Source organism: Macrotis lagotis, chromosome 1, assembly GCF_037893015.1.
Source record: "Macrotis lagotis isolate mMagLag1 chromosome 1, bilby.v1.9.chrom.fasta, whole genome shotgun sequence".
NCBI lineage: Eukaryota > Metazoa > Chordata > Mammalia > Peramelemorphia > Peramelidae > Macrotis > Macrotis lagotis.
The window spans coordinates 741207321-741230225 of record NC_133658.1 but is presented as its reverse complement, the minus strand read 5'-3'; the positions used below and the strand labels follow the sequence as shown (position 1 = coordinate 741230225).

Sequence of the window (22905 nt, the reverse complement as noted above, 5' to 3'; positions counted from 1 at the left end):
TATGTTCCAGGGATTAATGAAAACAGAATAATGTCATTTGCAAAACAGAAGCATTTGGAGGGAGGTTCTTCCTTTGTTATCAAAACAAATGACTTTCAACATAATTGTAATCTTTTGAAATTCTATGCATTTTATTTTATGCTTTTAAAAACATTATTCTGAAAAGAGGTCCATAGGTTTCAACAGACTGCTAATGTATCCATGACATATGAAAGATTAAAAACCTCTTATCTATAGGGAATCCCTCTTTCATTTGGATTCTGCATAGAACATCCTCAAGGACTATGATACACATCTTTGGCAAGTATTCATATGTTTTTGCCTTGCTTAATATTATTAATCAGAGGATTGCTAAACAGAATTATTTTATTACACTTTTCCAAGATGCATATGATTTAACTATGTTCATAGGAGATATCTTGCTAGAGGAAAACCTTAAGGACAATACTTTTTTGTATAATCAACAAACAATAAACACAGTATTGTAGCAGACCAGCAGTAAGATTTCCAACCCCAGTCCAAAGTTCAAGCCCTGGGAACAAGTCCTGAAACAGACAGGACTGGGTTGAGCTACCCTAACACAGGGAAAAAACATTTGCACGGGCAACACTTTGGCAAGCTGAAAGTCAAGGCTATCCTGAAGGATAGAACAAACTGTTACACAGACAATTCCACAGGCAAGCAATAAGTCAGGGACCAAATCCTCCCCACCTTCCCCCCACCATCACCCTCCGCACAAAAAGTTTGGGACTATTCTCCCTGTATCCCAGGAGCAGAGCAACTATCAAAATGAGCAAAAAAAAAAAAATGCTAACCATAGAAAGCTACTATTCTGATAGGGACAATAAAAACAGCATTTCAAAAGATGAGAGCAGTGACAAAAAGTCAACCACCAAAGGAGTTTATGAATTGACTTCAAATCCAAAAAGACCTCTTGAAAGAACTGAAAAAGAATTTTAAAAATCCAAGAAGAGAGGAAGAAGAAAATAATCAGTTTCCAGTTTTTTTGTGTGATTTTACCTGTGCTTTATTTCCAACATCTTTCAACTCTCTTCTTGAAGACAGCATAGTTTGAACCATCTGTGTAGTAAACAAATCTTTGATCTCTTACTTAAATCATGTTTTCTAACATATCTGTGCCTATCTTTGCAGAGAAATCACTAAGTACTGAAGTATATGTTCATTTAATTTGAAGATTATTATTGAATTATTTATGGAATTGCTCTACTTCTTGAGTTTCTCAAATGGATGTTGACATGTAGGTTATAAATATTTTCATGGTAGTCCTGTTTTTTTCAAATGCTTATCCTGAGCACTGCAATATAAGATAAGCAAACATCATATTTTTTTTGCTGTCTTTTATACACAGTAAACTCTGCCATTTTTCGATGAAGAAACCATAATCCATCCTTCCATTTAATTACAAGTTTTTTTGTGTGTGTTTTTTGTTTAGCTTATGGTAAGAAAGAAATTATGATTCAGTTAATTCAGTGGAAGGCCTACTTCTTGGTCACTAGTCTCTGGATAAAGGTCTCAGATTTAGAGTACTGATAGTTAATGTTTATTAATGATCAAAAATTATAATTTTTTTTCACATTTTTTCACTACTTTGACCCTTTACCTATAGAAGCAGAAGGAAATAGCACACAGCTTTTACTTTTGTTGGTCTCTACCTATTTAGTTAGATTGACCTCCAAAAAGCACCAAGAGTCTGTTGTATTCATACCCTGAACCTCTTCAGCATAATAGAATCAGCATGAGTTTCTACTAATCCTTCCTCAGTATTCTCTTCATAGTTCATTCTTTCCACTCAATCCACTACCCAGTCTAGATAACTTCATGCCCAGATTAACATTATAGATTACAGCTTCAATTAATTGGTTTCTCTGTTTCAAGTCTCTCTTATTCAGCTGGCACACCATTTCTAGTCTCATCTCCTTAAAATATTTTTTTATTATATCTTAAGAGCTTTCAGCAGCCCCCAAATGACAAATGCATTATACCCAAACTCCTCTCTCTGGAGTTAACAACTGCCATGATCTTACCACAACCTAAACTTCCAGATTTATTTCCCACTACTCATTAGTGTACAATAAAAAAGGCAGTGGATTCAGAGTCTGAAGCTCTGGGCTCTAATCCTGCCTCAACTACTAATTATATACATACTAGAATGATTTTGGGAAATCAATGCACCTCTCTGGGTGAGTCTTAGTTTTTTCCTCTTTAAAATGATAGAGTTACATTAGATGACCTCCAAGCTCCCTTTCAATTCTAAACCTTTGATCCTACCAACATCTACTCTGTACCCTTTACCCTACTGAATGATTGGTCTCTTCACTATCCCACCATTTCACATTTGTTCCTACTCCTTTGCTCATGCTTCCATTATTTCCTAAGCCTAAACACCTTATCCATTCTTCAAGGTCCACTTCATTTCCAATTATGATTTCTTACCCAATCTGACTAGCTAAAAATATTGTCCCTCCTTCAAATTTCTTACAGTACTATATCTGGAACTTTTCTCTGTCCTCTCTATATTATTTTACTTGTGCATATTTCACATCCTATTCTCAAAAAATATATAATCTATTTGAGGAAAGAGACTGCCAATTTTCATCTTAATATCCTCAGCACCTAACAGAGTCTTTTATTATATTTGCTGTTGTTTAGTCATTTTCAGTCAGGTCTGATTCTTCATGACCCTTTGAGGGAATTTTCTTAAAGTGGCCTGCCATTTTCTTCTCCAATTTATTTCACAGATAACTTTCCCAGGGTCACACAACTACCAAGTGTCTGGGTCACATTTGAACTCATGTCTGGGTCAGATTTGAACTCATTAAGATGAATCTTTCAACTATCCACTGCATTACTTAACTGCCCCTTTTACTGCCTCGGAATAATGTGTGTTTCTGGAATTTAATAAAAAGAAGAGAAAAGTTAAAAATAATAATTCCTGCAGATGCATTATTATTACATTACTTTGAAAACTGTTTTGGAATAATCTGAATAATTATTTAAGGCACAAAGAGCAAATTTCTATCAATAATATATCAATCCATAACAATATAAATATTATACTCTCAGCTATTTCATATGGTAGGATATTGAGTTCTTGGGAAAATCTTAGTAGAATGATAAAGAAATTCACAAAAGAAATAATGAAGAAAAAAATCAAACCCTATGCTCAGGTACTCACAGGATGAGCCACAATGCATTGTTTTACATGCTTCAAACCCACAAACATCTTTGAAGGCAAAAGGCAGGAGCTGGAGCTGCTTAAGATGACTTTATCATCAACTATAAGGTCTAATTGAGAAAAAACCTTCTTTTTCAATTCAAGATTTTCTGGAGTGCATTCCTAAAAACAAGAAGAAACAATAATGCAATTATTATTAATGATGAATATACTTGAACAAGTTCATAGAATCATTTCATGGTTGGATTTGTTCCAAAAAGGAAATAATATAAACCCACAAAAAGTACCAGCAACTTTCTCCAGAAGTCTGCCATGTCAGTTGGGAGGTGTGATTTGAAGACAGACTACACCACACAGACAGGTAGAGTGCTGCAAATATACAGTGTGTTTTTAACCATTTACAACCTCTCTTTGTTTAAGGCACTCTACCTAAACTATCTTAACAAGCTAAAGAGCTGATGTTCCCAGGAAAAGACTAAATGTAGAATTAGAATGTAGTTTACATCACATAATTTCCAGATAACTTTCTTTATATGATTATCTAAATGGTACATGTCAAACATACAATTTAAAAATCAAAATACAAAGACAAAAGTGAAATAGGCCCCAAACTGGAGGAACTTACATTTTATTATATGAGATGTGTGTGTGTGTGTGTGTGTGTGTGTGTGTATTCTCATACAGATATTTATTTATCCAATAGATAAAATATAACCGGTAGAAGTTGGGGGGGGTGAGATAAATCAGAAAGGGCCTCATGTAGAAAATGGTACTTGAGTTGAGTATTGACAGAATATGACATTCTCAGAGGCAGAGTTGAAGAGGGAGTTCATTCCAGATATGAAAGACAGTCAGTACAAAAGGCCTGGAAACTAGAGATGGACTGTAGGAAAGCATTAACAAAGTCCATTGGGTGGACCACCTGGTGAGCAAAGGGAGACAAGAACTGCACAATAAGGCTGAAAAGTTAAGTTGTGAAGAATTTCAAGAGCAAAATACAGAAGTTTGCATTTATAATAGCAGTTCTAAGGACAGTGACATGGACAAAACTGAACTTAAGAAAAAAATTTATTTGGGCACTTATATGGAGAATAGATTGGATCAGGGTGAGATTTGAACCAATCTCAATTAGGCAGTAATGGTCTAAGTGAGAGGTGATAAAAATTTGAAGGAGGACAATGACCATGTGAGTAGAGAGAAGGGGACTAAGAGACATTATGAAGATATAAAATAGATGTACCTTGGAGATGTGGAGTAACAGAGAATGAAGAGTAGAGGAATAGAACATTTTGTATTATTTACCAAAGTTATGAAACTGGAAAACTGGGAGGACAGTAGTGTTCTGGATAGTAATAGGGAAGGTCCTTAAATAGTGTTGGATTTCAGACAAAAGACATAATGAGTTCTGTTTTAGATTTGTTGGATTTGAGATGTCTACGGGTTATCCAGTTTGCAGTATCCAACAAGCACTCAGGAGCTCTAGGAGAAAGACTGGGGAAGGATATATAGATTTGAGAGTTAAGTGTACAGAGATGATAGTTAAATCTTTGGAAACTGATAAAGTCATCAAATGCAGAGAGGGAAGAGTAGTGGGCAGAGCCCTGGAGAACACCAACACTTGGGTAATATATAATATCAATGATGATCCAGAGATCAGATACATAGGAGGAAAAGCAGTATATGAAAACCCAATGAAAAGAGAGCATTCAGGAGGAGAAGGTGGTTAACAGTGATAAAGGCTGTAGAGAGTTCATTAAGGATGAATATTTTGGGGAAAGGACATTAGATTTGTCAACTAAGAGATCAATGGCAATTTTACAGAGAGCAATGTCAGTTGAATGATAAGTTCTGAAGCCAGATTGTAAAGGATTGAGAAGTAAGTCAGTGAGAAGAGAAATATAGGCAATGATTTCAGACAGCTTTTTTTAGGAGTTTTACTGAGAAAGAAGAGAGATAGAATGACACAGAAAGAAACAGGAAAGAAAAGACATAGGAAGAGACATAGTGAGGAGTTTTGTAGGCAATATGGAAAGAACCAATAGATGGGCAGAGTGACAAACTGAACCATAGTTCTACATATTTGGAACTGTATTTATGACAAAAATCTTGATGACCTGTATGTGATGGTAAATATGCTTATTTATATCCATTGATTCAGAGTATGCATAAGAAAAAAGTCTATCATGCATCTAAGAATGTTAATAAATAAATTTATATTTCCTTAATCATGAAGATTCAAATCATCAGGTTCAAATATTGCTTCAGACACTTTCTAATTATGTGCTCTCTCAGCCTTAGTTGAAACTGAAAATTGTGATAGTAAATAGCACAGGTTAGCCATGAAAATCAAAGGAGAAAATATGTATAAATTTCTTTATAAACCTTACAAAGTCATATAAATGTTTATTTACTTGTTTCAATAATGACTCTTTGCTGACTCCATTTGGGGTTTTCTTGGCAAAGATATTGGAGTGATTTGCTGTTTCCTTCTCTAATTCATTTTATAGATGAGGAATAGATACAGTCAAGATTAAGTGACTTGTCTAAGGTCACTCAGCTAGTATATGTCTGAAACAAGATTTGAACTCAGGAAGGTAAGTATTACTTAGTTCAGACCCAGTACTGTAACCACTGGTGCCATATAGCTGCCCCATATAAATGTTAGCTACCACTATTATTATCATCATTATCATTGTTATTAGGTTCAACAAAACTATATATTTAAAAATAGTAACAATCTGCAGAAGATGTTTATTATACTAAGTCATTTAATAAGAAAGATTTCTTCTTTTTTTTTTTTTAGGTTTTTTTGCGAGGCAAATGGGGTTAAGTGGCTTGACCAAGGCCACACAGCTAGGTCATTAAGTGTCTGAGAACGGATTTGAACCCAGGTCCTCCTGACTCCAGGGCTGGTGCTTTATCCACTGCGCCACCTAGCTACCCCAGAAAGATTTCTTGAAGAAGGACCCAAAGGATCAGACCTACCATTCTAAGGTACAGAAATAAGGCAGGATCCTCCTGGATTTTCCATTCAGAATTTTGTATCAGAACGTTCTGCTGACCAGGGAACTGGGGTCACACCAAGCTACTTGGAATTCAATCTAGTTGGTGGATGGGGGTTGTGAGGAAGGTGGCTACATAAGCGATCACTTCTTTGTATGTATCTCCTGCCCATCCAATGATTCTTACACACACATTGATTCTTAGACTTTTCCTGACCTGTTTCACTTAAATCTTATTATTAATTGTTCATTTCATTGGATGAACAGAACTCATAAAAAGCACTGAAAAGTTAGGTCAGTGTCAACCCTCTTATTCATTCTATCAGCCACACCAAAAGGTTTCTGTTTAGATTTAAGATTGTCCAGAGGCTCTGCTGTGCACTTAAATCAGCTGTGTAAATATCCATCAGGAGGCATAAATTCCACTTCCACTTGATCTACAGAAGTTAAAACTTTTACTCTGCAGGGTGGGGAGTTGATGTTGTGTTTGTGTAAACTTTTTTTTAAAAAATATCACAAACTATGCAGGAATTTTACTAAGAACAAAAGGTCAGAAAAGCAGCACATTGCAAAGATAGAAAAAAGTGGAGTCATTTAAGAACTGTAAAGCCCATTGTATTAAATCTCCTTATCAAAAAAAAGCTACAGTAGCTGCCTAGTTGAATTGAGTAATTCCTGGATCAGTTAAGTTTTCGAGTTGGGTTGAGTTTAAATAGATTCTTTTAGCAAAGCCAGAGGCTAGCAGTGATTCAGATACTGCGAAAGCTAATAAAAAAGGAGCCAAGAATGAATAGCCTTATTGTTGTAAGCACTGCAGATTCTCCCCCTGAAATCCTATGCCTTTCTTCAGATCCTATGATAATCAAAGAGGTAAGAAAGCTTGAAAATAGGAAACCCAAACCTGCTATGATTATGTAAGGTTTTTAAATGGCACATTTGCTTGAAGTTTCCCTTATAGTGATCCAATTGTATTTGATTTGTTAGACCAGGGCAATAATGCCTCTGCCCATGGCAAGTTTGGCGTCACTTTCTCAGACAAGGGATAGTGACTTCCTAAAAAACAGAGACCAGGAAAACAAGACTGAAATATTATTATTAAGGAACTTCATCACTTGCCACTGATTACAAAACAGAGAATTCTGCAACTATTGTTTATCTTAAGAAAAAATAATTCAACAAACAATAGGAGGCAAAACAACTCCAAATCTGTGCAACAGCCATGTCCTCTTTTAAAGAACACTGCAGACAGGTAGGAATCCACCCTGTACATTTTAAAACTCACCATCAATACCTGTGAAAAGCTATGATCACAAAAAAGCAAAGTCTTGTCCAAGATTCCAGCATCTACAGGAAGTACTGAGCTTGACTTTCAATTTAATCCATCCTCAAGAGCATCTAACTGGAAGAGTCAGTTACATGCCAATTTGTCAGCTTTCCAGAATAACCCCTTGGAGAAGGGGAGCTAGATAAGCATTTTCTTCTATAGTTCCTCCTTGATAAATTCAACTGTTTCATTTATATTTTCCAAAGCAAACAAATTCTACATTGTGAATACTGTAATCACATCTGCCATTTTTAAATAGTTGTGATATTATACTGATTCAGATTCCTTAAAAAATTAAAAAGCAGTCTTTTTGCTAAGTAAAACAGAATCACAGAAAAACCTGCAATGTTACAATATTATTCATATGAGAAACTTCATAAATTTATTTAATGTAAAGTTAAGACTTCTAAAGAAGCTCCCCCATCTGACTATTTTGGAGGGAGAAAGCAATGAAAACAAAGAAAAAAGGACTGCATTAATTGATGTCATCACAGAGGCACTTTCTTCCTTTTTAACTTAGAAATAATCTGCATTTTTTGTTCTAACATCAGTTGGTGAACTTCAATCTTATGGCCAATGATAAGATTTGATTTGCTAATAACAGATAATAACAAAGGATTTTACAAATGTTATCTCATTTGATCCTCAAAAGAATCCAAGGCAATAGTTGCTATTATCACCAACTTCATTCTACAAATGAGGAAGTTGAGGCAGACAGAAGTTAAGTGACTCACTCAGTGTCACACAGCTAGTATATTTCTGAGGCAAAATTCAAATGCAGGTCTTCCTAACTCCAAGTTCAGCATTCTAGTTAAAGACTTTTTTCCCAAGTTTAATTCTCTGTCCCCAGCCAACAGCCCTATATAACTTTTTCAAAGAAGATACTAACTTCTGTCAAGAAAGGAATGTTTTGCTCCAGAAAACATTCAAATGAGTTAAAAGGAGGGGGTGGAGGGAATAGGAACTACAAAAATAAAAAAAGAAACCATAAATCTATTTTGTCAAGGGCATAAAGAACAAATTACTTCATACTTCCTTTCCAAAACCTCTTAAAAGTTGGCATGTTGTATTTAGTCACTGTGCATAATCTAGAAAACTGTCATTCAAAGAATAATTAGCATGTGAGTATCATGTATTAAAAAACCATGTCAGTTCCAGGAGATAATGTACAAAGACTAGTGGGATTATCCTTATTAGTCTGTGCAGTGTAAATAGAAAGAACACAGTATCTGGACTCAGAAAAGCCAAGTTCATATCTTAACTACTTCCTGCCCATGTAATGTCAGGCTCACTGCTCAGAAGCTGGCTGTTTCCTCCTCTCTAAAAATAGAGACTGGACTAGATAAAAAGGCTTTCTCCATTATGTGCTTTCCAGACCAAGTGGCCCACAATACCCCTAGGGGGCAGCCTGGACCAGATTCAAATGTAATAAGGAATCATTTAACATAAAAAATGCAATAAAACAGATAATAACATTTTAAACTGTCAATATGTAACTCACAGGGATCTTTTTGTAAAGATTAGTGGTCCCCATTTCTCTTAGAGTTTACCACTGGATTAGATAAGCCTCTTGAAGAAAGTTTCAGTCTGTGATCCTGTGAACTAAGGATCATGGAATTTCTTCTTGGAGCTGTGCTGGAAGAAACTGGAATGTGTATCAATTTAATTACTGACTGTGTCTGTTTCCTTTTCATGTCAAAGGATCTACTGTAATTCTACAAAATCATCCATAAAAGATTGAGCAGTTCTTTCCAAGAACAATGGGAAGAAACTGTGATTATCAGACATTAACAATTCTCCCCCCATACCTACTATTCGTGTATCAGTTTATTTCTCTTTTACACATGCAGGTAATATGATGTAAAGGGAAGAATTTAGAAAACCAATGTGCTAAGTAAGAAGTCAACATGCTGTGCATAAATCTAATGAACAGTTATTAGGATAAATATGATTCTTGAACCTTTCACTTTCGCCTCAATCTCTCCAAGTGATTGTGGCCCATTTCTCAAGAAATGAATAAAGCCTTCTCTTCATTAAAAAAAAAAAAAGAAGATAAGATGGAAAGTTAGAAAAAAGTGTCAACAGAGAATCTACAGAAGTCAGCATCTTACACAATGGTGTAATTAAGGAGATAATATTTATATGAAAATATAAATATATATTCAGTTGTAATCAAACTCCCTCATTTTATAGATAAGAAAATGTTCAGAGGGAGAAAGGGACTTGTCCAAGGTTTCATGGATAATGCAGCCAGGACTGAAACCTGAATCTTTTTATTCCCAAGTTCATGCCCATCCCTCTGCACCACCCTGCAACTCAGACACAAATTACAAAACTCAACTTGGAAATGCTCTTTCTTCACATTAAAATTTGGAAATCACAGTAACCAACTCTTATCATTCATCCAGTCTATTCCTATAACCCAGACATAAAATGAGTGTGAACTACCAGAGACCCTCATTCTCCCTAAGGTACGCATAAATGTATCATAAAGGTCTCACTCTAAACCCTTACTCATTCTAAATGGTTCCACGTCAATGGAAAGAACTCACAGGGGATCATATACACAAAGAAACGGCAGTAAAGGAAAGAAACCAGATACCACTATGGGCAGTGGCTGCAAATTCAAACTCTGCACTAAACCATCATTTCTAAATAGCCCCAATGCTTTCATATTGTTTCACAGCCAAGCCATTAAAACCAACCTACAGTCCTGAGAGCTAGTGGGCTGTTAGCCCTGTCTATAATTATCCCCCTCTCCCAGAGATATAATCACCAGCAGGTGACTCCACACTGGTGGTATGTATTTTCCCACAACTGGATACTTATATCCTTCCACTAACAATTCTTATGGTAATGCAAGGAGGTGTACAACTTCAGCCAACTATTTGTGTTCAAAGGAATGGGAGGAGGAGAGGGGATCAGAGGAGGGTTAGTGTCCACATAAAGGCAATATAGCCACAATGGCAACCAGGAAATAAATGGAGTCATCTCTCAAAGACTAACATTAGCCTGACCCAGATCTCTGCTATTTGGCCAGTGCTGCCATCCTGCTTCCACTTGGTGTCTAATATCATACCACCAAAACTGACCTTGCTCAAGAATTCATTTTCTTTTAATTTTTAATTTATAGAATAAAGCAAGCATTTCCACAAGAAAGCACAATAAAAAGATGACCAAACATGAAACTACAAATGTACTATGCACAATTTGTTATTCATTTCAAATATACAACAAAATTATCATTTAATTTCTTTTTTCTTCCCAATCCCAACACTAAAGATGATTACATTAGACACACATACACACTATATATATATATATATATAATTTTTCTTAATCTGTTCTTTCTCCAGATACAAATAACATCTTCTTCATATGTCCTTTATATTTAATTTGCATATTTATAATAGTCAAAATAACTTATTTGCTCAAAGCCATTCTTAAAAAATATTATTGTTACTATACACAATGATCCCTTGGTTCTGCTCATTTCACTCTATTATTTCATGCAAGTCTTTTCATGTTTTTTAAAGATCATTGAATCCATTATTATAGCACAGTAAAGAACAGCTAGATGATACAGTGGATAGAGCACTGGCCTGGGTATCAAGAATGGGAGTTCGAATCCAGCCTCAGACACTTGATTGTAACTAGCTGTGCAACCTTGAGCAAGTCATTTAACCCTGACTGTCTAATATCCAGGGCCATCTCCAGGCATCCTGATTCCTATCTGGCCACTCAGATGACTGTAGAGGAGAAAGTGAAACTGGTGACTTAGTACAGCATCCCCTCACTCAAATCCAATTCATGTGCTCTCATGGTATCACCTCTCTGATGTCATGGTCTTCTTTGTAAATGAAGGAAAAACATTATTATATATAGTATAGTAAAATTCCATCATAATCACATACCACAATTTATTTAGTCATTCCTCAACTGATGGGCTCCCTGCAATTTCCAGTTCTTTCACACCACAAATTGAACTGCTATAAACATTTTAGAACACAAGTTCTTTTTTCTTTTCCCTATTTCACTTTTTAGAATTCCTTGTTGGCCTCAGATACACCTTATTGACCCAAACCAAAGCTCCAGAGCTGTCTACAGTTGACACATAAGGACCATCCAAAGCCATTCCTATTGAGGATACCTTTGAAATAAAATGAGTAATTTGGGAGATAAGATAAAACCCTTTTTATCAAAAGACTTCAAGTAGAAATTGAATGAGGAGATTCTTATTGAGTTACAGACTGGTCTAAATGATGTCTAAGACATCTATCTTTAAGTGGCATTTGATTCTATAATGCCAGCTGCCCACATAGCTCTACACTAGAAGAGTTACCTCCCAACTGTTCTGATTCTCTCCAGACACCACTATATTCATCTACTTTTTTACCCCACAATTTCTTTTAATGCTTATAGGTCTTCCAAACCTGAAATATCCTTATGCTACCCCAGAATCTCCCACAGGTAAGTTTCCTCTGAGGTTTCCATTTTAAGGATAAAACTAGGCCAGCTAGGTTTCATTCCCCTCCCAGTTGTGCTTCTGAGTCTCCAGACTTTGCCATCAAGCCTCTTTCTCCAATTTTCCCATGTCCCTTCTCTCCATTTCTTTCTATCCTTCTTAAAATCCCCAGCTTCTCAGCTTCCTTTTAAGTATTATATTATATATATATATATATATATATATATATATAAGTATATTAAGTATATTCCACTAGAATATAAGCAACTTGAGGCTAGGACCTTTTTAAAAATTTGTACTTGTGTCCCTAGAGCTTAAGAAACACTGCTGCTTGTCTACATGTCATCAGGAGGCTGTGATAAGAACAGTAAAGCATCTGTTGAGCTCCCTCAGTCACAATGTCCTTTGAAGGAGGTGCATCTAAACTAAGGGGTTTAGTGATCTCTTGGTAATGGTGTCCTAACTTGCCAGCAATACTCATGATTGATATCAAATATAAGAGGACAATAGCCAAGTTGTGATAAAGTGATAAATAAAAACCATCCTTAGGCCTCAAAGAATCCTTGAAGGAAATAAAATAAGTGATGTCTTTTTATATAAACAATTCTACATTCTTTCAACACTTCCCAAGATAGAAAAGAAAAATGGAATAAAATCAGATAATTTAGTTTAAACATAATCTCTGTAAATTTTAAAGAAAACACACGGCCTAAAAAAATGTGTACCAAGAGAGTTTGTCCCTGAGAGTTTTCATTTGATTAAATGATTGGGTTTGCTGATGGTAATGCCTTTAGAAAATAGATATTTCACTGTCTAGTCAATACTATTTTGAAGTGTTTCAACTGATTGACAAGGCAAAAACACTATAAATTTCATATATATACTTTGCAAATTTAAGCTTACTGAAGGTAAGTTATGAAGATGCTACATAACTACCAGAGAAAAGCTTCAGGAACATTCCCTCATCAACTTTTGAGGATAAACTAAGGGTAGGATGAGGATTAAGGGGCTACAATGGAAAGTTATGCTGAGGCACAAAGCCACTCAGGGGAAGAACCTAAGATCCCAGGACAACTCTTCAAGGTAGGACTACAAGGGAAGAGGGAGGCAGGCTAGACTAGGGATGAAGCTACTCTAGGGGTTCAGTCCCTAATGGAAGGACATTTCTTATATTTGCTAATTATTCTTCCTAACTAGATTGAAAGTTCACTTTTTTTCTGGTTGCTGAAAGAAGAACACACTCTAAGCATACTCAAAGTTTTGGTACCCTAGGGGAAGCTTTGATAAGTTTTTTCCAACCTCTGACTTCCATGGAAAAAGACCATGGGAGAAACAGAAGAAAAAAATGTTAAATGAAAAACAGAATGAAAAAGATGATATGAAGAGTTCTGAACTGGTAAAGAAGGCTAGAAGCTGAATTTGGGGAGACATTTTGTGGAAATGAGAAAAAAAAGTTAGAATAATCTTCAGGCTCAGAAATTGATGTCAGGTTGAAAGAAATACAAACTCAAAATAAAGCTTCAAAAAGTTCAAGAATTGGGGCAGCTAGGTGGCACAGTGGATAGAGCACAGGCCCTGGAGTCAGGAGTTCCTGAGTTCAAATCCGGCCTCAGACACTTAATAATTACCTAGCTGTGTGGCCTTGGGCAAGCCACTTAACCCCATTTGCCTTGCAAAATACTAAAAAAAAAAAAAAGTTCAAGAATTAAGATAGAAAGTAGAACATAAAAAGGAAAACTCAGGAAGAAAAAGCAAAAGGCTGTTGATAAGACAAATTTACTTAGCATATAAAGCAAAATGATAGAGCAATGAAAGGATGATGGATATGCATAAAGAGCTATTGAAACTAAGAAAAGGAAACTGGGTGATGACTGGCTGTAAAAAATTTTAGCTAGTCTGAAAATATCAACAGGTATGAAAATTAGGTCAACCTGAAACTAGTATCTGAGCCTGGATATTATTATTCTCCTAACTGTTCCTTAATTTTCACCATTTTCTCCAAAAAAATATATCTTCCTTTAAACTCCAATGTTTGGGTATCAACAAAGTTGCTAAAGTAAACAAAAAAGAGACTGCAAATAAGAACCCAAGTTGGAAGAGGTGGTTGTTGGCCTTAATAAGATTTTGGAGAATATGACTGTTACAAAAAGAATAAAAAGAGGGAAAACAATTTATTATCTGCCTATTATATGTCAAGTTATGCTAAGCACTTAGCAAATATTATCTCATTTGATTTTCACAACTACCCTGGGAAATAGATGCTCTTATTGTGACTTATCCAAGACCACTCTCCTACTAAACGTCTAAGGCTATTCAGGATTTCCAGTGCTCTAGTTAATGCCCCACCTAGTTTCCTTTGGAAGGAAAAAGACTACTGCACAATTGAAGTTTAAAAAGAGAATCAGGAATCTTCTTGAATATGTGAGGGACCTACAAGTTTTGAAGAGAAGACCTTGCTTTTCCTCTCTCAAAAAAAATGACACAATAGAAGCAGAGAAACTAATAAGTGAGAGATCATCTAGTAAGGTCAGGAGAATGAAAGCCTGATGCGGGGCAATCAGGGTTAAGTGACTTGCCCAAAGTCATATAGCTAATAAGTGTCAGGTGTCTGAGAGTGAATTTGAACTCCTGTTCTCCTGACTCTGAGATCAGTGCTCTATCCACCTAGCTACTCTCAGGAGTACTGAGGTAGATATTTACTGAATGAGGATAACAATAATGGAGAGGTCAGTTTTCTTCCTGTAAACATATTCATAGCACCCCAGGAGAAGCTTTAGGAAATTTTTTTCAACCTTTGGCTTCCAAGGAAGAAGGTCATAGGAGAGAGAGAAGAAGAAAATAATGTTAAATAAGAAAACAGAATGAAAAGATGTTATGAAGAGTTCTGAACTAGTGAAGAAGGTTAGAGGCTGAATTTACAGAGACAGTGAAAATTAAGGAAAAGTTAGAATACTCTTCAGGCCCAGATATTGGTTTCAGATTGAAAGAAGTAAAAACTCAGGAAAAACCAAGTTTCAGAATGAGAAAGGAAAATTAGAAAGACTCAAGAAGCATGCCCTGAAGACTTAACAGAGAATTTCCCAATACTAAGTAAAAGTGGTGACTATTATTCTCTTTTGGTTATTCCCATGATCACAAATGATAGTGCTAGGGGCAGCTAGGTGGCATAGTGGATAAAGCACCAGCCCTGGAGTCAGGAGTACCTGGGTTCAAATCCAGTCTCAGACACTTAATAATTACCTAGCTGTGTGTCCTTGGGCAAGCCACTTAACCCCATTTGCCTTGTAAAAACCTAAAAAAAAAAAATGATAATGCTAAAAAAGAACCAAAATGTATTGTCCACAATTGCTATTTTTGGCAATAAATTGAAGACCATAAAGGTAATAGGTTGAATTTTCCCCATGATGAAGATAGATACAGATGAAAAAAATTAAATTGGGAAATAAACAGCTAGCTCATGAAAATGATGTCTAAAAATGAGATCTGGACTTCTGAAACCTAACATAACATACAGAGATAACAGAATTCTTGTTGATTGGAATACACCTGTCATGTCTTTTGATAATAAGATGAAAAGAGCTTCAAGCTAAAAGAGCTGGGGAAAGGGGAAGAATGTCTATATGTATCCCCCATTAGGTATCATAGTCAGTAGTAGCTACTGATGAGCAGATGAGAAACTGAAAAATTTACAAAAGACAAAATCCAAGAAAAGAATCATTAGCAAAACTATAAGAGGAATTAGATGACCTAATGAAAAGAGAAATATTTAACCTGAGAGATAACTACAGAGAGTTGGTGTGATGAAACTGATAATTTGACTATGGCACTAGATGAGTATACTTTATTCAAAAGATACAGAATATTTTTATCTATTTCTTCTTTTATAACTGTGACTAAAATAAAAACATTTACCTGATAACACATGTATGTATATTCTATATCAAACTGCCTACCATTTTTGGAAGAGAAGAGGAAGGGAGGGAAAAAATTTGGAACTTTGGAACTGAATGCTAAAAAATGTGTCTGGACATGCAATTGGGGAAAAAATAAAATACAATCTTTAAAAAGATACAGGATAAATAAAAGAGGGTAGGGGTAGTATAGCACTGAATAGTCAGAAAATATATTCATGTGAGAAAATAATCCAGGAGACAGGGAAAACATGAAGTGTTTGGCGAGACCAAGAGAAGGAGAAACATAAGAAATTTTTCATTGCAATAATCTACAGACTATTTCGACAGAAAAAAAATTAATAAATCAGAAATTTGGGAAACAAGTCACAAGCCTGGCACAAAAGGATGAGACAGTAGTGTTGAAGTACTTAGATTATCCAGATATCTTCTGAAGTTCACCTCTACCAAAAAAGCAGAGCAGATAATAATTTCTTGATTTGCCTTAGTGATAAATTTCACTTTCAAAAGGAGGAAGAACTAAGCAAGAGAAAATGCATTTTTGATCTAAATCTCACTAATTGGTGATAACTGGTTGCTGGGGTGGAAATAATGGGAACGGGGTGGTGGGGAATTAACCACTCTCTTTTAGAATCTGTGATGAAGATGAAAAAGAAAGTCATAGAACAGTATGATATGCATGCTAAATCTTTTTGTTTTTAGGTTTTTTTGCAAGGCAATAGGGTTAAGTGGCTTGCCCAAGGCCATACAGCTAGGTAATTATTAAGTGTGTGAGATTTGAACTCAGGTACACCTGACTCCAGGGCAGGTGCTCTATCCACTGCTCCACCTAGCCACCCCTGCATGCTAAATCTTAGAAAAGCATACTCCAATTCAGAGAAGCACTGGGCATGATCTAGGGATTGATATATACAAGAGAAGTCAGTTCAAGAGAATGGGAAGATTTTTCAAGAATGAAATTCTGAAGACACAAAAGAGAAATAATTCCAACAAAGAATGAATGGGTAAGAGAACAATGTAGATACATAAGGAACTCACCAATTAAGAATCATTTAGAAAGGAAATAGAGAAGGGAAAAATATAAAAGCATGACAAGGTTCTATTAAAAAATTCAAGTATTAATTTGCTTTTGGAGATGTAAATTAGTCCATGCATTATAGAAAGCAATTTGGAACTAAAAAAAAAAGTTACTAAACTTTGCATATTCTTTGTCCAAGTGATTCCACTACTAGACCTATACCCCAAAATGATCAAAGAAAAAAGAAAAGCACCCATATGCACAAAAATATTTACATCAGTTGTTTTTGTGGTGGCAAAGAACTGGAAACAAAGGGGGTATCTATCAACTGAAGAATAACTAAACAAATAATACTTTATAAATTAATAGAAAACTGTTGTGCCATAAAAAATGATAAAAAAAAAACCTGGACATGTATGAATTGATGCAAAGTGAAGTGAGTAGAAGCTGGGAACAATTTACACAAAAACAATATTGTAAAGACAAATTACTTTGTATTGTATTTAAATTTTTTTTTTTACATTTTAAGTTCAGAATGGTTTCCCACTCTGCCCTAGATTACATACACAGAGACATGCTATACATACTTCTATACTTCTATTTATCAGTTCTTTCTCCTTAGGTTCTTTCCAATTGGTTTGATTACTTGTAATAGGTAATATTCATTCACAGTTATTCTTCATACAATAATGCTGCTACAGTATCCAACATTCTCCTGGTTCTGTTCATTTTGTTCTTCATTATTTCACACAAGTCTCTGTTTTTTGTAAAATCAACCAGTTCATTATTTCTTATGATGCGGTAGTATTCCATCACAATCATCTATCACAACTTGTTTAGTCATTCCACAATTGATGAACATTTCCTCAATTTCCAGCCACAATAAACAGAGCAGCTACAAAAATTGTAGAACATATAGGTTCTCTCCCTTTTACTTATGTTTACCTTGGGAAATAGACCTAATACTGGTATTAGTTTTATAACACTTTGGACATAATTCCAGATTGTTCACCAAAATGGTTCTCAGGTTTATCAACCATGAACTGGAGTCCCAGTTTTTTTAATAACCCCTACATTTGTCATTTTTTTTCTTTCTATCATTTTAGCCAATCAGATAAGTATGATATAATATCTGAAAGTTATTTTAATTTGCGATAATGATTTCCAGCATTTTTCTTATGACTTAAGTCAGAAAGAGTCATGTTCAGGAGTTCAAATCTGGTCTCAGATATTTATTAGCTGTGTGACCCTAGGCAAGTCACCTTACCCTGCTTGCCTCAGTTCCTCATCTATAAAATGAGCTGGAGAAAGAAATGGCAAACCACCCCACTACCTATGCCAAGAAAACTCCAAATGGTGTCACAAAGAATTGACCATGACTGAAAATTGACTAAAGAGCCAACAACATAAAGATTTGATTTCTTTATCCAAGAAATATCTGTTCATATCCTTTGATCATTTATCAATTGAGGAACAATTTATATTCATATTAATTTGACAAAATTCTCTATATATTTGAGACATGAAATCTTTATCCAAGAAACTGTCTGCATAATTTGTCCCAAAATTTTCTGCTTTTCTTCTAATCTTGGCTACATTGGTTTTATTTGTGCAAAACTGTTTTACTATAATATAATCAAAATTATCCATTTTATATCTCACAATTCTATCTCTTGTTTATTTATAAATTCTCCTGTTCATAAGTCTGATAGCAATAAGTTCCTCGTTCTCCTAGTCTTTTCAATGATTATAGCAGGGTCATATATCCATTTTGACCATTTTGACCAGATTATTTGGCAATTTTCCCAACAATTTTAATCAAATGGTGAATTCTTATCCCAAAAGTCTAAATCTTTTCATTTGTCAAACACAAGGTTATTATAACCATTTATTACACTGTATTACATGCCTATTCTGTTACACTAATCTACCCTTTGACTTCTTAGCCAGTATTAGTTTTAATATTACATGCCTATTCTGTTACACTAATCTACCTTTTGATTTCTTAGCCAGTATTAGTTTTGATAATTACTACTTTATAATAGAATTTAAGACCTTATACTACTAAATTCCCATTCTTTACTTATTTTTATTAATTCCTTTGATATTATTGACCTTTTGCTCTTCCAAATAAATTTTTCTAGCTCAATGAAAAATTTTTTGGCAATTTAGTTGGGATGGCATTTAATAAGTTGCTTGTTTTAGGTAGAATTATCATTTTTATTATGTTGGTCAATGTGGAAATTGGTTTTACTTAACTATGCATATTTTCTACAGGGTTGTATTTTTATTTTCTAATAAGGAAAATGGGGGGACAGTAGGAGGAGAAAATAAGGTTTTTATTCATTGAAAATAATTAAATTATATTAAAAATAAATATAGTGTCAGGAGTCTTAAAACTCAGTATGAGCTGGGGTTGGAGAAAACAATTAAAAACTATAAAGGAGAATTTTTTAAGCTACTGAAGGAAAAATAGAATCAAAGAAAGGACAGGAGCTTTACTTGGAAAAAATAGGATAAGATAATATGTGACAATATGTTATTTATAACATAATTTAATTATAATATTTAATGTTATTGATAATCTATATCAACTATATGACTAAATCAATAGTTCTATTAATATAGTATACTAATATTTTGATGTATGGTAATATTAATATGATAATGATAATTTAATATATACTATATATAATATAATTATATTATAAAAATAATAATTTCATAATAAATGACAATAGGAGATATATGCTCAATTTCTAATTTACTTGGGTTTTTTCCTGCCAAGAGATACATTACTTAAGATAAATGAGAAGATCATTTAAAAAGCATTTACTTAGGTTAGCCTACTGACATTTTTTAATACCTACTAAATTCCAGGAACTGTGCTAATTGACCTTGACCAATTAAAGTCAGCAGAGTCATATATACTATATCCTTTCATTCTGAAAGAACTGGTCAATGTGATTGCCAAGCTATATGTATTAATATGTGAAAGAATATGGCCTGGCACAATATGGAGTGGCCATTGGTAAAGCACAACAAATGAGAGGATAAGTGTCCCCATTTTCCAAAAAGTAAAAATAAAAGGGATTTAAAACACAGAGCTTAACTTTAGTTCCTAGGAAAATTCTAGAACAAATTCTTTTTGTTTTTGTTTTTTTAGGTTTTTGCAAGGCAGATGGGGTTAAGTGGCTTGCCCAAGGCCACACAGCTAGGTAATTATTAAGTGTCTGAGGTCAGATTTGAACCCAGGTACTCCTGACTCCAGAGATGGTGCTTTATCCACTGTGCCACCTAGCTGCCCCCTCTAGAACAAATTCTTAAAGGAACAATTAGTGAATATCTATCAAGAAAAGCAGAGATAATACAGAGTAACTATGGCCTCAGAAAATACAAGTTGTGCCAGATTAATTTCATTTCCTTTTTTTGACAGGATTATTAAATCAACAGTCAAGGAGAATACTATGGAAAGCTCACCTAGATTTTAATAAAGTTTTTAATTTTAGCAAAGCTTTTAATGTGTGTCAGTACTATTGCTTTACAAATATTATTTACTATGATTCTCACATCAACTCTGGGAGGGAAGTGCTATTATTAGCCCCATGTATAGAGGGACTGGGCCAAACAGCAACTCAGTGATTGGCTCAGGGTCACACAGCTTTGAAGTACTTGAAACTGGATTTGAATTCTTGTCTTACTGATATCTCTACTCAACCAGGATAATTTTAATGTCTAACATTTACAAAGGAAAAATCAATTTCACAAGTCCAAGATGAAGGCAGTACAGTTAAGATAATAATTGTTATGAAAAGGATATATATGGATTTTTAGTGGCTTGCAGGTTCAATATGCAGTTCAATATTTATGTGGCTACCAAAAAAAAAGCTAATATTATTTGCGTTACATTATGAAGGGAAGAACTTCCAGAGGGTAATAGCCCCATTATATTCCACTCTCATAGGATCTCCTCTCAAGAATTGGGTTCAGTCCTTGATATCATGGCTTAAGAATGACTTTGACAAGCTGCAAGTATCCAGAAGAAGGCCCCAAAGGTAGTAAGGGTTTTGAAATATGAGGATCAGTTGGAGGGACTTAGAATATTTAATTTGGAAAAAAAAAAGTCCTGTCCTGAAAAGGAACAGAAATGGTTTATAGGAAGTGAATAACCAAGATAATGTAGAGATAACAAGCTTCTCTGGCTGAGAAATGACATCCTGAGGTTCTGAAAGAGCTAACAGATAAATTACTGACCCGCTATCGGTAAGGTCTGAAAGATCATGGAGACAATGGAATCAAAGACAGAAAGAAGGTCTCCATATTCAAAATATTCACAGTAGTATTTCTTGTGGTAGAAAAGAAAGGGAAATGAGTTACATGCCCACCAATAAGGAAATGAATAAGAAAATTTTGGAACATTAAAATGGACTGATTCCTAGACTGTAAGCTCCTTGAGAGCAAGGACTATCTTTTCTTTCCTTTTTTTTTTTTGTATTTGTATCCCCATTACTTAAGAGCAGTGCCTTAATAAATAAGGACACTTTGAGTTAATAGGTACTAATTAAATGTTGACTGATTGAATATGAATCTAGTGAAATAATATTGTACAGTAACAAAACTTTCAAAATGCAGATTTCAGAGAATTGTGGGAAGATTTGCATGAAATTAAACTTGAAGTAAGCAGAACCAGAAAAACAACAACACAATGATTACCTCCAAGTAAAAGGAAAGAGCAAAAATAAAAACAAAAGACTGAACATTGCATAATCAAAATGAACAAGTTTGACCTGAAAAAAAAAGGGAATGATGTACCTACCTCCTTTCCTTCTCTATAGAGGTGGATGACTATGGGTATATGTAAAACTATACATAATATCTGATTTGACTGAACTATGTATTATTACAGGGATGTCCAACCTTACTTTAAAAAGTTTTTATTGAAACAATAGACAATATATTTAGATTTGTCATTTTAGTGAGAGCTCTGAGGTAATTTGGCTTCATTTACTAAATCATTTAGGAAGGGGGCTGCATTTTAGACAGTCTGATGAAGTAGGTAAAATCCCATTCTTGAGTCAGGAAAGGTTATGTTCAGAGCCTGCCTCAGATATTTACTAGCTGTCTAACCTCATGAAAGTTGTTTAATATCTCTAATACTTAGCTGTTTCATTTTCCAAATGAGGATAAGAATAAATCTCCATCATGGGATTGCTATGAGAATCAAAGCAAATGAAAGATATACAGAAAGCTCTCTAAAAACTTTAAAGTGTTCTAAAATGTTATTAATTATTATTGATATTTATCAATTACTTGTATAAATTCGTAGATGTCAAGGTCATCAAACTTCAGGTGACATGGATCTGGGAAGGCAGATAAAGTTGAAATTGGAATTTTTAAAAAACCCAACTTTGATAGAGGTAAATATTGGATCTGGTTAATCTAGTTAATTTACAAATAAATTCAACATTGTATATGTGGATTAAAAAAGGCAACTTATTATATTTGATTCAGGAAACATTTATTAATGTACAAAACTGCTATGTACAAAGCATGTGCTATTCTACCTGACCATCAAAGCAAAATCATTTTCTTCCTTACTTTAAAAAAATAACAGTTTCCAAGAAGGTAAGAGGGGTCAGTGAAGGAACTCTATCCTTTCATGCCAGTTGAGGGAAAAAAAAAAACACTTAAAAATATAAAATGTTTGAGCTGGAAGGAATTTTAAGAAATAGATCATCTGATCTAGCCCACTCATCTTACTTAAGGAGGAAACTCGGGAATTAGAAAAGGTGATTGATTTTCCCAAGAAGGAATAGCTAGTGAATCACCAAACTGAGAAAAGAACCCATCTCCTGCCACCGTTCCAATGCTTTCCCATTGCTTTCCCATTGTTCTAATAATGTCCTTGCCCTTTCTTCACATGCTTACCAGAAAAAGTACTGACTGTCACACACAAAAAAAAATAAGGATACCTTGAGTTAAACTCTAA

At 34.5% G+C, this 22905-nt stretch overlaps 1 protein-coding gene across 1 annotated transcript in view; it reads right to left on the bottom strand.

The window, feature by feature from the left end:
* CRYL1 (crystallin lambda 1) overlaps window positions 1-22905 on the bottom strand; it is a 200404-nt gene that overhangs the window by 66265 nt on the left and 111234 nt on the right. Inside the window, exon 4 of the mRNA XM_074216246.1 lies at window positions 3197-3358. Within this exon, the coding sequence (XP_074072347.1) occupies window positions 3197-3358 (162 nt within the window). The remainder of the gene's footprint in view (window positions 1-3196; window positions 3359-22905) is intronic.